Source organism: Tachysurus fulvidraco, chromosome 4, assembly GCF_022655615.1.
Source record: "Tachysurus fulvidraco isolate hzauxx_2018 chromosome 4, HZAU_PFXX_2.0, whole genome shotgun sequence".
NCBI lineage: Eukaryota > Metazoa > Chordata > Actinopteri > Siluriformes > Bagridae > Tachysurus > Tachysurus fulvidraco.
In genome coordinates this window covers 31706663-31721492 of record NC_062521.1, presented here as the reverse complement: position 1 = coordinate 31721492, position 14830 = coordinate 31706663, and the positions used below count along the sequence as shown (strand labels likewise).

At 40.4% G+C, this 14830-nt stretch overlaps 1 protein-coding gene across 1 annotated transcript in view; it reads left to right on the top strand.

Annotated features, from left to right (window-relative positions):
- The first annotated feature begins 10253 nt into the window (after nt 1-10253).
- The window catches only part of LOC113634634 (C-type mannose receptor 2-like), a 140318-nt gene continuing 135741 nt past the window's right edge, over nt 10254-14830 (top strand). The window contains exons 1-3 of the mRNA XM_027133731.2: nt 10254-10416; nt 11774-11840; nt 14162-14533. Of these exons, the coding sequence (XP_026989532.1) occupies nt 11804-11840; nt 14162-14533 (409 nt within the window). The 5' untranslated portion in view covers nt 10254-10416; nt 11774-11803. The remainder of the gene's footprint in view (nt 10417-11773; nt 11841-14161; nt 14534-14830) is intronic.

Below are 14830 nucleotides of genomic sequence, written 5' to 3'. Positions count from 1 at the left end.
AACGCCTAAAAATGAAACCCTAGAACTGCCCCTGATCTTATACCTACCGAAAATCACTGAAATTTTACTTTTTACTTTTACTTCAAATACTTAAGTACATTAAATATCAGAAAATTGCTTTTGATACTTAAGTACAGTAAATATCAGATACTTTAAGACTTTTACTTGAGTAATATTCTAAAAGGTAACTTTCACTTCTACAAAGTCTTTTTCTAGTACGATACTTGTACTTTTACTCAAGTATTTCTTTCTAATACTTTATACATCACTGAACAAAATTGAAGGGATTAAAGGCAGCATAAAAACATGAAACATTACAGGATTAAAACAGAACATATATCTGAGAACTGTCAGTGTCTATAGATGAGTTGCTTTAATCTGATCAGAATCAGCTTTATTGATTTATTTATTTCACATGTGAGGAATTTGTTTTAGTGACAGAAGCTCCACAGTGTAACAGAATGACATATACACTATAGACAAAATTGTATGTACACATTTACAGGTGTGAAATGTGCAGTTGAAATTATATATATATATATATATATATATATATATATATATATATATATATATATATATATATATATATATATACAAATATAGGCAATTTGTATGTATAGATGTACAAGTATGCAATGTGCAATTGAGGTATACATAGTACAAATGTACAAGTGTGAAATTTGCAATTAGGTGTTGTGTGTTCCATGGTGTTAATTGTTCATCAGATTTATTGCTTGAGGGAAGAAACTGTTCCTATGTCTGGTCGTTCTGGAGCTCAGGGCTCTGTAGCGTCGAAAAAGATGGCAACAGTTCAAAGAGGGTGTGCTGGATGTGAGGGGTCCTGAGTGATTGACTTTGCCCTTTTGCTCACTCTGGAGAAGTACAGGTCTTGAAGAGAGGGGAGAGTTGTGCCAATGATTCGTTCAGCAGTCCGGACTCCCCTCTGTAGTCTCCTGAGTTCAGATTGGGTGGCTGAGCTGAACCAAACACTTACTGAGGTGCAGAGGATGGATTCAATGATTGCAGTGTAGAACTGTTTCAGCAGATCCTGTGCCAGGTTGAACTTCTTCAGCTGATGAAGGAAGTACAACCTCTGCTGGGCCTTTTTCACAATGGAGTCTATGTGAATGTCCCACTTCAGGTCCTGGGAGATTGTGGTTCCCAGGAATCTGAATGACTCCACTGCTGTGACAATGCTGTCCATGATGGTTAGTGGGGGAAGAGCAGGGGGGTTTCTCCTGAAGTCCACTATCAACTCCACTGTCTTGAGCGTGTTCAGCTCCAGGTTCTTAAGGCTGCAGCAGACAGCCAGCCATTCAACCTCCAGTCTGTAAGCAGACTCGTCACCATCCTGAATGAGGCCAATCAGTATGGTGTCATCTGCAAACTTCAGAGGCTTGACAGAGGGGTCATAAGTGGTGCAGTCATTCGTGTACAGACAGAAGAGCAGTGGGGAGAGAACACAACTCTGAGGAGCTCCAGTGCTGATAGTGCAGGTGCTGGATTTGAGTTTTAACAGTTGCACTAGCTGCTGCCTGTCTGTCAGAAAGCTGGTGATCCACTGACAGACAGAGGAGGGCACTGAGAGCTGGGTTAAATTGGGCTGAAGGAGTGATGGGGTGATGGTGTTGAAGGCAGAGCTGAAGTCCACAAACAGGATCCTCATAAGTCCCTGGTCTGTCCAGATGCTGCAGAACATAATGCAGTCCCATATTGACTGCATCATTCACAGACCTGTTTGATCTATAGGCAAACGGTCACTCCTTTAGTCTCCATTATTTCCACACACCTGCAGCCTGCAATGTTCTTGTTTCTTCAACCTAGTGTGCAACTGGAAACAGTTCAGTTCCCCTTTGTTACTTTTTTGCTCTTCCTAGTTTTTGGTGTGTGAGCATTTTGGTACAGAATGTTCAATGTTCATTTTTGTTATTCACAACATTTTCTATTACATGATCTGTATAATACACATATATCAAACATAATTATGCATGCTTGTGCTAAAATGTGGTTTGAATAGGGCTTCTTTAGCAAGCATTAGCTAAAACAGTGATGACATAACAGAATATGGGTCTAGTTCTTCTAGTTGATTCCACACTTGTGTCCATCTTCAATGTTGTTCTTAGTGCGTTTATACATGTGGGCTTGTCTGTGTTCTTCTCACACCATCTGGCACCAGTTCTGTTCAGGTATCATGTATGTTGATGTCCTCACTCCTTCTCTGTCATGTTGCCTGATATGCATGTTTCTGGGATGCAGACCTGGGCCATAGCTGTAAGGGTCTTGTCAAAAGTAGCATTTCGAGGTGTCAGGGTGGTTTTTGTAGTAGATGTTGGGAACACCTTACTCACGTAACATGACTCATTAGTATGTTGCCTGGCCGTCCAGTTGGCGAATTTCCAGAATTTGTTGGCATGCGGATGAGACGACGCTGGGTCACTCCATATGATCAGCAGCGTTGACAGGATCAAGAAGACTCTCATTTTCCCTTTATTGCACCCGGCACACACTTTTCCCTTACCCCTAGCCACTGAGATTAACCCAACTTCTTGAGTCTATGTGCTGGCACTTCAGGGCAAATTTTCCGTTTCCGTATTCAATTACAGACCTGGCCCGCCCAGCAGACTATTGGGTTTCTCAGTAATCTAGTGTCACGAGTGTCCGTCGGTGGTGCTGGAACCTTCCGTGTGTGGCTTTGATGGATCCAGGATTCTCATCCATCAACCTTACACACTGTCGGTGTGACCAGTAGGACATGGAACGGTCCTCTCCACCGGAGGGATGACGTTTTTCCTCCGGACGTCCTTGACCAGAATCCACTAACCAGGTTTCAGCTTACTCTTAAACTGGCCTTTTTCCTGTTCCTTGACAACCTGCTTAGAAACAACAGCGAGAGCACGGCATAGATTTTCACAGAATTTAATCATAGCATCATCATACATCATTGTCAATGCAGTACTTTTGGCGGGACCTAGGGGTAGTATTCCCGTGCTTGGAGCCTGCCTAAAAGAAATTCAAATGAGCTTAGGTTAGATCATGGTATGTATTCTCATGTAATGTAGCACTAATGATAGTGCTTTGGGCCATGGCAATCCGGTCTCTTAGCATCTGGCCAATTTGTTTTCTAGAGTGCCATTGCCACACCTGATGCACTCAGGGATTTCCCACCTAAGTATGATTTCTGTAAACAGTGCCTTTGCTACTGCCGTGGAGTCTTGTTTTGCTGTTGGGAAAACCTCTACCCATTTAGAGAACATGTCGACTATTATTAGGTGATACCTTTTGCCTGCTGATGGAGTAAGGTCAATAAAATCCATTTGTAGGTATTAGACAGGTGCTTGTGGCTGGAATGGGATCCCTGGATGCACCTCCAATCCCTTTCCTGGGTTATGTTTCTTACAGATTAAACATCGATCTAAAAAAAAATTTTAGAGTAATTTTGGAATCCCTTAGTCTACCAGGTCTTTATTATGTCACTGTACATCCCCCCTTTTGATACATCGTCTTTACCATGTGTCAACTTAACATAAAAAGACAACAATATTTTTGGTAAAACCGGCTTCCCTGAGGCCCATACCAAACACCTTGTTTTTGGACACTTCCCACCTTCCTCCAGCTTTGTTTCTTGTCACGATCACTTATAACCTGTAATTCAGTGAGATTTAGGATAGAAGAAAACAGTGTACTTGTGTTGTTTGCCACTGCATCAGCTTTTCCAATAACTATGGAAATAGGATCAGTTTACATAAAAGTTTACATATTGCAATTGCTTTTGAAAGTAGGATTGTATCCAAGAGGTCAGCTATCAAGCCATGTTGTGTGTTGGGTTTGCCTTGGGCAACAAACTTCATTACAGTCATAACAATTATACTTCACAACCGTCACACAATTATGAGGCTCCCCATCATGCTCTGTGAGAAGAAGTGTGGCAGGGTTAAGAATTGTACATCATTTAACAGTAACATTTAGCATTATTAAAAGCACATTGTTATATCTTAACCATTGTGCAACCGTAATATGTGCTATTTTTTGTTATAAAAGCAGTTTCGACACTGCATGTGGTACAGAGTTAATTTGCTGTAGCCTACTGCTCTGAGACACCTGAGCAGACCTGCTGAAACTGGTCTCAGTTTGCCCCCATGCCCTTGGAGTAAACTAATGTCATGCATCCCTCTTTTTTGTCAATATTTTGTGCAAGTGGTCTTAGGGTCAGGGATGCCAAGTGTCGTCTGTAATGTCTGTTTCTGTGTCTATGTGCTTTAACTCTCTACATTTGATTATATTGTCTTCTGGTAAAGTACGTTCCTGTCTTTTGTATACTATCTGCTTAACTCACTTTGTTCTAGAGTAGTGTGATTTGAATTGTGTTATATTCTATACCATTGTTGATTTTATAGTGTTGGTCTTTGTTGTTCTCCCAGCTGATTAATCAGGAGTAGTTTTAGTCTCCCTTAAGGTGTGAATTGGGGGCAGGGCTTACCTATTTAAATTGAAGGTTCGGTTTGTCAGAATATCTTTCTAACATTAGTGTCTAGTACTGTTTGATATATTCTACCATACCTTAATTCTCACACTTGTTTGACTACAAATATGTGCCTTAAACCCATCTCTGTACTCAAGGCCTACTCTCGCAGATGCTCTCATCCACATAACAGAGGTCACAATCCCAGTAACCTCATCTACCCTCCTCTGTTGTGTAAGTCTCAAACAGTGGTGGTAGGTGGGCTCTGGAATTATAAAGAAATAAAGAAAGCTGATTTTATCTCTGCTTTAACTTCCCATAACTCCTTTGATTTCCTTGCGCTAACAGAGACCTGGATATCCCCCACAGAACACTGCTACACCAGCTGCTTTATCCTCTGCCTATGCTTTCTCTCACTCACCACGAGAAACAGGCAGGGGTGGTGGTACAGGTTTATTGTTACGGGTTTTCACCCGTCCTTCTCCAACTACAGACGTGACTGCTACCCCACTACACATCTCTGATCATCACCTGGTATCCTTCACCATCACTCTACCTATCCTACCTAAAACTACCTCTCACCCCCTTGCTCTTACCCGCCGCAACCTTCACTCTGTCTCCCCTTCATCTGTAGCTTCTGGCACTCTTTCTTCCCTTCCTGATCCTGAGTCTTTTTCCTCACTACCCTTAGACTCAGCCACAGATACTTTCCTCTCATCTCTTTTCTCATTTCCCCTCAACTATGGACTTCCTCTGCCCTATGTTCACTAAACCCAAGAAAACTTCTTGTTCTGCTCGTTGGCTTTCAGATGTGCTGCGCAACAATCGGAGAGAGCTAAGATCATCAGAAAGAAAGTGGAAGAAATCACAACTTGATGCACATCTTGATTTTTACCGAACACTTCTTGTCAAGTTCTCCTCAGCTGTGACTTCTGCCAAGACTTCCTTCTACAAGGAAAAGCTTGAAGCTTCCTCACATGACCCTTGGAAATTCCACAACATCATCTCTTCCCTGCTCAACCCCGACTGCACTTACATCTTAGAGTTCAGCCCCGACTGCACTTACATCTCAGAGTATGCATTCCCCAACACCTTCTTTGTCACATTTCTCAACTGTAGCAGCAGAAGAGATTTTACATCTCATCCAGTCCTGCAATCCTACCACCTGCCCATTGGATCCGCACCTTTTGCCCTTCATTTCCACTATCGTCAATAGATCCATAGCATCTGGTCAGGTACCAACTACTTTCAAGAGAGCAAGGGTTATTCCCATCCTAAAGAAACCTGCTCTGGATCCATCAGACATCAGTAACTACAGACCGGTATCACTTCTCTCATTTCTTTCAAAAATTCTTGAACACATTGTCTATAATCAACTGTCTGTCTATCTCTCACAGAACAACCTCCAAGACCCCAACCAGTCTGGCTTTAAAGCAGCTCACTCTACAGAGACAGCCCTTTTGGATGTCTCTGAGAAGCTACATGCTGCTAGATCAGCCAAACTGTCATCCATCTATCCTCCTTGACCTTTCGGCAGCGTTTGATACGATCAACCACAAGACTCTCTTATCCACCCTCAAGAGTCTTAGGATTTGTGGATCAGCTTGGGAATGGTTTGCTTCCTACCTGGAAGGATGCTCATATCAGGTAACATGGAGGGGAGTGACATCTGCTCCACACAGACTCCCCACTGGCGTCCCACAGGGCTCAGTACTTGGTCCTCGTCTTTTCTCCCTGTATACTCGCTCTCTTGGTGAAGTTATTTCATCACATGGGTTCTCTTACCACTGCTATGCTGATGATACACAACTTATCTTCTCTTTCCCACCTTCAGATGCCACAGCTTCTGACCGGATCTCAGCATGTCTGGTAGAAATATCATCATGGATGACTGCTCATCAGTTAAAGCTCAATCCTAACAAAAATCCCAGGTGATTCATCCCCAGGTCATGATCTTGCTATATCCTTGCACAACGATCTGATCTCCCCTTCAGCCACAGCTCGCAACCTTGGGGTAACCATGGACAATCAACTGTCCTTTTCCTCTCATGTTGCTTAACTCTCTCATGTCGGTTTCTTCTCTACAACATTAGAAGGATTCGGCCATTTTTGTCCACACAGACTGCTCAGATACTTGTTCAGTGTCTTGTCATTTCTAGACTGAATTACTGCAATGCACTGCTGGCAGGTCTACCTATGAACGCAATCCGTCCTCTGCAAATGATCCAAAATGCAGCTGCCCGGCTTGTTTTCAACCTGCCAAAGTTCTTGCATACCACCCCGCTGCTGCGATCCCTCCACTGGCTTCCAGTAGCTGCACGCATCCGATTCAAAACACTGATGCTGGCCTACAAAGCCAAAAATGGACCAGCTCCCTCGTACATCAAAGCCCTCATCATTCCTCGCACTGCACCCCGCAATCTCCGATCTACCAGCACTGCTCGACTGGTTCCACCATCTCTCAGGGTAAGAGGCAAGTATACTACAAGACTCATCTCTGTTCTGGCACCAAGGTGGTGGAATAAACTTCCCCTAGAGGTTTGGACAGCTGAGTCACTGGATATTTTCAAGTGGCGGTTGAAGTCCTATTATTCAGGAAACACTTCAACTAGCACTTCTTTCCTTATGTTTTGCATTAAAAAAAACAAACAAAAAAAACTTTGATACTTTTTCATTGTAACTTTGAACAAATGTTTTAAACTCATGGTATCTTAAGTCTGTAACCTAGTGAACCAGCATTAATGTATTCAATGTTAGAGATTTAAGCACTTATGTACGTCGCTCTGGATAAGGGGTCTGCCAAATGCTGTAAATGTAAATGTAAATGTTTCAGTCGTTCAAATACAGCTTTTGCATTCTTAGTCCACGTCACTTTGCTGTGTGCTTATAGGCCTTGTCCAAGAGCAATTGAGCTCAGTGGTGCCTCTAAAACAGCAAAATTGGATATAAATATCCTACAAAATAAACATATGCCTAAAAAAGATATTGCAGTAACTGTTTTTTTTTTTGTTACCGGTTTTGGAATTTTCTGTATTGCCTCTATCCTACTTGACTCGAGTCGTTTACCTTCTGCAGAAATTTAATGTCCTAGGAACTTCACTTCTTGTTGAACAAATTTCAAATTTGACAGGCTTATTTTCTTTACTGGAAATGATAGGGTTCGCACAGGAGACGTCTCACATGATACAATAACTCCAGCTTTTAACAAGGAGTTGAATACTGGTGTTATACCTGCTATAGATTCTGGTTTTAACTACATCATACTTTACACAATTCTTTGGGCACCTTTTGTAATCTTCAATTTTACACAATGGGTTAAGATCTGATAAATCATCAGGACGGATCTTTACATCTCTTTTTTTGTATAATAGTCTGATATACAGTAATGAGTCTGAGCAACCTGTAACTTCCATATTCTCAAGTTTTTCCATTGGCAGATTTGACCAAAGAGAGATGTGGAGATGCATGGTTCATTTGGAATGGGTGTGGATAACCAGCTCGAGTTGAAACCTGAGATAAGTCAACCTCTACTGCACATCTGTGCTCACTCCATATCAAATGTTTCATCTGGCATATGTAATTTCCTGTACCACTCTTTCCCATACTGTAGCTCTCATCCGATTCACATCTGTGTATGTGTGTAGTGCAATGTAAAGTTTTTTTTATGTAGTCTGTGTGAGAAGAAGAGATGAGAATTTTTTTTCCCTTTCCACAAGAGTGTGTGTGTGACGTCAGTAAAAGAAAAGTTTCCATTTGTATCATAGAGCAGAGATCTGGGATACCGTTTTACAAAGCAGGAGTCATCTCCTTATTCTATCTTAAGGCCTAGAGATGTGCTGATTATTTATAAATTTAATTTGCACATCAAATCTCGACCCAACAGATTGATTGGGCAATAATCAGAAATAATAAAAAAAAACCAAATTGTTTCTGTGTAGTTACGGTTTCGCAGCTTAAGGGCACTGAGAATGTCTCATTGACTGACATTCCTGAGGCTCACGTAGTAAACAGGGGTGATTGCTCATTTTAAGTGAAACAGATCATTCACACGATCACATCACAGAGTGCTGCTCCTGAGTCAACTAAAAACTGTATCTGTATTTGTTTGACTAGTAATGTAATCACAGGCATTTCTTTAAACCTGTGCTCAATATATTTAGCATAACTTTCATTCACAGATATAATAAAAAATCTCTGATTCTTTGCTAGACATTTAATTAGTAACAGGTGGAAATAGGACAGTTAGCTTTAGCTTTTCTTACTTGCATTACATAAAATTGTCAGACTTACCCATCCCTGGGTGCTCACCCGTCCCAGACCTGTTCAAACCTCAGGCCTCTTGGTTTCCCCTCAACATTTCTTAGGACAATACCACGCCCAGTGATCTGAACTTCCACATATAAAACATCCATTCTGAAATCCAGGTCTGTTCCGTCCTCTTCCTCTGATGGAATCTCCTCAGACAACTGAACCATGTGGAGACGGTGTTTCATTTTTAACCTTTCGTCTTTTTCTTTTTTGTCTCTCTGCCTTTAGCAGCTTTTCTGCATGGATGAAATGTTGTTCAATCATAGACAGTTTTTCAGTGTCCCAGGTGATGCAAGTTTACTTGAAGTTTCTTGCAATGTCCTCTCTTAATCCATTTATGAAACTGTTTCTGATATGTGCCTCATACGGAGTGAGGTCAGCAGCTTCAGCCATGTTATCAGGGCATTCAAGGCCACTGTGTGCATCATGTACTACTGTCAATAGTGCAAGATATCTCATCGTCCTCTGTCTACACATGGAAAGTAAAAAGATCATGTTCCCTAAATGTGTACTATGTACTATATGTACTAGCCACCCATAGCCCTAAATTCTCCCAGTTTTCAGACTTTGATTTCATAAGCCTATACATCTCTCTCAGACATCCCTTATCATATTGGCTGAGTCCCAGACTCTGCAAAATATTTTCCTCGTCCTTCTCTTCCTTATTGCAACAACACACACTCTTAGTACAACAGGACCCCATGATTAACAATAATATGCTCTCACGGCTCGTCAGCACGTGAGCGGAAACCCAGTTTCCCTTTCGCTATGTTCATACTGCTCGTCAGTCAATGAGCGGAAACCCAGTTTCCCTTTCACTATGTGCACCAAAAACTGTACTTACGTTGATCGTCGTTTAAAATACCCCTCTGGAGTCTGCTCGTTCTTTCTCTCTGCAAGGGCCTTTTTCCCTATAGGATAGTAGCGTCGTCCCAGTCCCACACTGAGTCCCACTGTCCTTTGGGTCAGACAGGAGGTTGATAACAACTTGACATGACTTCTGCAGCAGCCCGTCGCCTCTCAGGTGGTCCTCTGGACGAACGAACTACCCCTATTTTATTCTATTAATCAAAGATAATAGTTCAAGTGAACTTTTCACTAAGTTGCAGAGAAGAATGCAGCAGAGTCCTGTGGAATATCAAACTTCTTTATTCAATACACTTGCAAGTGTGAAGTCAGTCTGTCCCAACCTAAGTCTGAACAGAGTGAGTTACTTGGATGTAAGGCAGTTCTCCTTTTATGCATGGAGCTATGTTTGTGTGCCTTCCACTGTGCATGACTTCCTCTAATCTTGTCTTAGCACTGGCAGTGCAACGGTCTTGTCATTGCACAATCAGTGCAATGGTCACATTTAGTCTCCGTTATTTCCACACACCTGCAGCCTGCAATGTTCTTGTTTCATCAACCTAGTGTGCAACTGGAAACAGTTCAGTTCCCCTTGGTTACTTTTTTGCTGTTCCTAGTTTTTGGTGTGTGAGCATTTTGGTACAGAATGTTCAATGTTCATTTTTGTTATTCACAACATTTTCTATTACAAAACGCTGTCTGGGCCTGGAGCCTTTCTTCTCTTGATCTTCCTGAAGACCTGACACACATCATCTTCACTGAATTGATTTGAAAGTGTGGCTGATCCGGGGTTACAGAAGGTGAGAATTGGGCTTTTTCAAACCTGCAGTAGAACTCATTCAGGTCGTCTGGCATTTGTTGATTCACCACAGTGCGGGGGGATGGTGTCGTGTAGTTGGTGATGGCTTTCAGACCTTTCCACACTGAAGCTGAGTCATTTGATTTCACACATGTAATTTCACACATGGTGGGTTGGTTATCTCAGTCTTATCAGTGTTGGAATGCTGATTGGAAGGTTGCTCTAGATAAGGGTATCTGTCAAATGTATGAATGCATAAAATATTCCAGTGGGTAGTCAGCCTAACATGCCCAGGGTGCCACTCACTGTGCTGATCTGTGAAATTAATCTGTCTGGAAAAAAGATTTTTAGGATGCCCCAATCAAAAGTGACATTTACATTTGCTCTTTCAAGGCCTCAGTAAGCTGCTCCTCTTTTATTTTTGAATGCTAGTAAATATGGGTCTAAAGCAACAAAGAAAGCCTGTCATGTCTACCATGACAATTTCCTGCATAAATCATCTTTTCCCACAAATGTCTCTCTGATAATTAAAGCCTATTTTTAGCTTATAGATAGCTTATAAATTATCTACACATGCAGACATAATTATTGAATTTAATGAATGGATTTAACATCCTGCATTAAAAGGAATTTCCTGTTTAGATCTGAGCTGAATAACAGGGTCATACAACTTGATCCTGTGACTGCAAAAAAATTGTGGGAACTGCAGAAGGAAATAAATAAACACCTCAGCAGAAATTTAGTTCCAATTTATCTTCGCTTCTTAAGGCCCCACAAGACAGTAGGCCAACTATAAGTAATTGATGCATTAACCAGCAAGACAATTTCACATGTAGCTCCTTTTTACATGTGGCCAAGATCAATGGCATTTTTTCCAAAATATGTGTTCATTTAGAAGGTATTCTGTCATTCTTGTTATTTTTGCTCAATTATTTTATACTGTTTTTCCTGTTTGTAATTTAAATGTGATTTAGCTTTAAATGTAAGAACTGAGGATCACCCAACTGGCTGTCTAGCAGGATGTCACTAAATAGCAGTCATGGTCACATACACCTTGGGTTGGTATTGTTACAGGTGTTATTACCCAAATGGTCAGGTAATATGATAATTGATTAAGGTTATTCATAATGTTCTTATGTTATTTATGCTTTAAGCTAGGGAGCTCTTTCTAACATGTATCTTGGAGTGAAATATGGGTTCAGACAATCTGTAATTTCTTACAACTGTGAATGACCATTTTAACTTTCAAATTATAAAAACTAAACTAAAAAAAGATTTTTTTTGTGTTTCTGTGTATTAAAGAGATACTTACAGTACATTGTGTTAATAATTTTAATAATGTTTTTTTTATTTCGTAGTGAAGTTTCCAGCAACATACAGTATCAGTAATGAAGCATCATCTGTTTGTATACCTGCTTTTCACAGGTGAGAAAGTATCAGCATGTGTGTGTGTGTGTGTGTGTGTGTGTGTGTGTGTGTGTGTGTGTGTGTGTATACTGTATGTGTGTTTGCAGTGAATTTAAGGTTTTCCATTATGGATATTGTTTACTTGATGCAGAAATGGTATGTGATACTCTATATATCATTAGACTCGAAACTTGGTATCCAGGCTCACTGTCACTTTTATTTCTGGGTATTTTATTCATGTATCACTCTTTACCACAGTAACAAAGTTGCACCAGTGGGTTAACTGTGTTACCAAGATAATCAAAGCACTGGATCTCCTATAAACAAGTGTGAAGGGTGCATCCAGTATACTTGATCTGCTCTGCCCCCACTGAGATGGTCTGATGACAACCTGGCTCTACTGATAGCTACATACAGGTCTTTTGTCCAAAGAATGTCTGTTATAAAGAAGACCATATGGAAATGATCAGAAATGGCAAATTAGGCTCTGAAGGCTCTGAAATCGCTCTTGGATCAAAGCAGATAAAATAAAGACTGTGGGGAGACATAAATAATGCATATTTTATTTTTGTATAAATAATGCATAATTATTTTTTAATAATTCATATTTTACACGTGTACACATGGACATGAGGGTAACGCCTTTTTTTTGTTTGTTTGTTTTTTAATAAATGAATATATTACGAGTGTAGGGCAGGGGTGGTTCTAGAATTTCATCTTTAGGGGGCCTTAGCCCTCAGTGAGAATTTAAAACAAGACATATATTATATGACAACTGGTAATAAGAATAGTGACATTTCACTGCTTTTGGTTGCCGTCTTTGCGTCTTTCCGCCGATTAACGTTATAGATAAACGCCTCCAGCTCTGACTGCGCGTGCACGCTGCGCGTACCTGTGCTTCTCCGTTCTAATAAAGACAGCTGAAGACGCACTATTGAAAGACTACAACACACGCGTGTAAAAGCAAAGTAAAAAAAAATCGTTCTTGGATCAAACTGATAAATAATTTTCTTTCCCATTGATGACATGTTCTGCATTTTAACATAATTTTTATTGTTCATTTAATAAAGTAAAAATTATCCTTATAGTTTTAATGTGGCTGAGATCACACACAGGGGGGCTGAAGCCACCCTAAAAAAGGACTAGAACAGCCCCTGGTGTAGGGGCATCTGTATTTGGCCTGAACATAATGACACAGGCGTATTGTTTACATGTATTTGACTGCATGCAGCACTGCGCAGACAAACCAATCTATGACATCAAAGTTCCACGAGAGCCATTCAAAAGCTTATCACTCTCAATGCGTTACATTGATCTCATGTGTCAATCGATCTGCGCTGCACAGGTTGTTAATCTCTCTATTGAGATATGCTCAATGCAAATAATCAGACTAAAATTCATGTGTTAAACGGTGTTTATTGTTCAGAGAACATGAACAGGAGCTTATTTTTAATAAATAAATAAAAACCTTAGCATCACATATTGTATTTAGATAACATTGTATTTTTATAAAATATATAAATAATGACTTAAACACGAGGAAATCCAAAGTAGCATCGAGCGGTACCAAAAAACCACACAGCCGTGACAGCGGAGATGGTCGCAGATATGACTGGTTATGTAACCGGCAAAAGAAAATAACACATATTGTCGACTCGTCAGACTACATGAAACACACTGCCCTCTACAGGTTTCTGAATTTCCCGCACCGAACATTTGACCCCCCCACCAAAGGCCACATCTGTAATACTGACACTCAAGTCTGCTGGGTATATCTACAATATTTAAACTCATTGCAGTATCACATCATACTGTTATTCTGTTTTGTTAAAATACATGTATTTTTTATTGTTTTATATATATATATTGTTACATTCCTTTTAGCATACCTGCTATATACACTGATAAATGAATACATGCACATTAAAGATGCTTTCATTTTGTACATGCATTGTTATTTTAATGATGAGGATAAGAGTGTGCATTTGCATCACAATTGCATTTAAAATAAATACTCTGGCAAAATCCAGAACAAGAGCAATGGGCAATAAAGTCCAATTAGCCAGAAAGAACAAGTAACGATACAAACAAATTCAATTAGAGGAAAATGTGAAAAAACAAAGATAAAAACAGCACAGAATAGACTAATACACAGAAAAGACTAACATGCAATAGAAAGAGTGTGGTAGAATATGGGTGAGGCCTAACTCTGGCATGCAGGAAGGGATTCTGTTGATTTGGCTGTTACGGTTACATATTTTGTGAACAAATTGTGAAAGGAAATTCATGATACAAAGGAAAGCCTGGAACAAACTAAACATTAAAAACTTTCTCCACAGGAGTTCTCCCCCTTGTCCTGCCTCTATCTCGTAAGTACTATCTGATCAAGGAGGGAAGAACATGGAGTGAAGCTCAGGCTTACTGTCAAGCCAACTACACTGACTTGGCGGTCATCAAAAGTAACACTGAGATGGTCAATCTTCAGAGTGTAGCACAGGCACAATACTTTTCATCCAGTGCTTGGATTGGAATGTACACTAACATCAACAAATGGTACTGGACCTTTGGAAATGAGTCAGTGGGAGGTTTTACTCCCTGGACCCCTGGGGAACCTAACAACTTGTATGGAAACGAAGTGTGTGGCTTCATAGGTGCAGCGAAATGGTTTGATGCCCCGTGCAGCTGGTTGTTATACTTTATGTGTTTTGATGGTGAGTAACAAATTTTTATTATATAAACAGCATTTCCACTATTTTGTTCACAGGTTACTGTAACTGCTTGCATCACTCTCTCTTATTGAAGTTTTTGATCATTCTCATTTTCCAGTAATTATTATCATTTGCTATCAAAAGGAAAAAATCACCAGAAATGTATGTTCACACACACACACACACACACACACACACTCATATATCTGTTGAAATGCAGGTTGCTGTAATGAGTAATTACTGCAGCTCTCAGTGTACACGATGGCTGTCGGCATGAACAGCTTTGTCTCTCAGGATTTT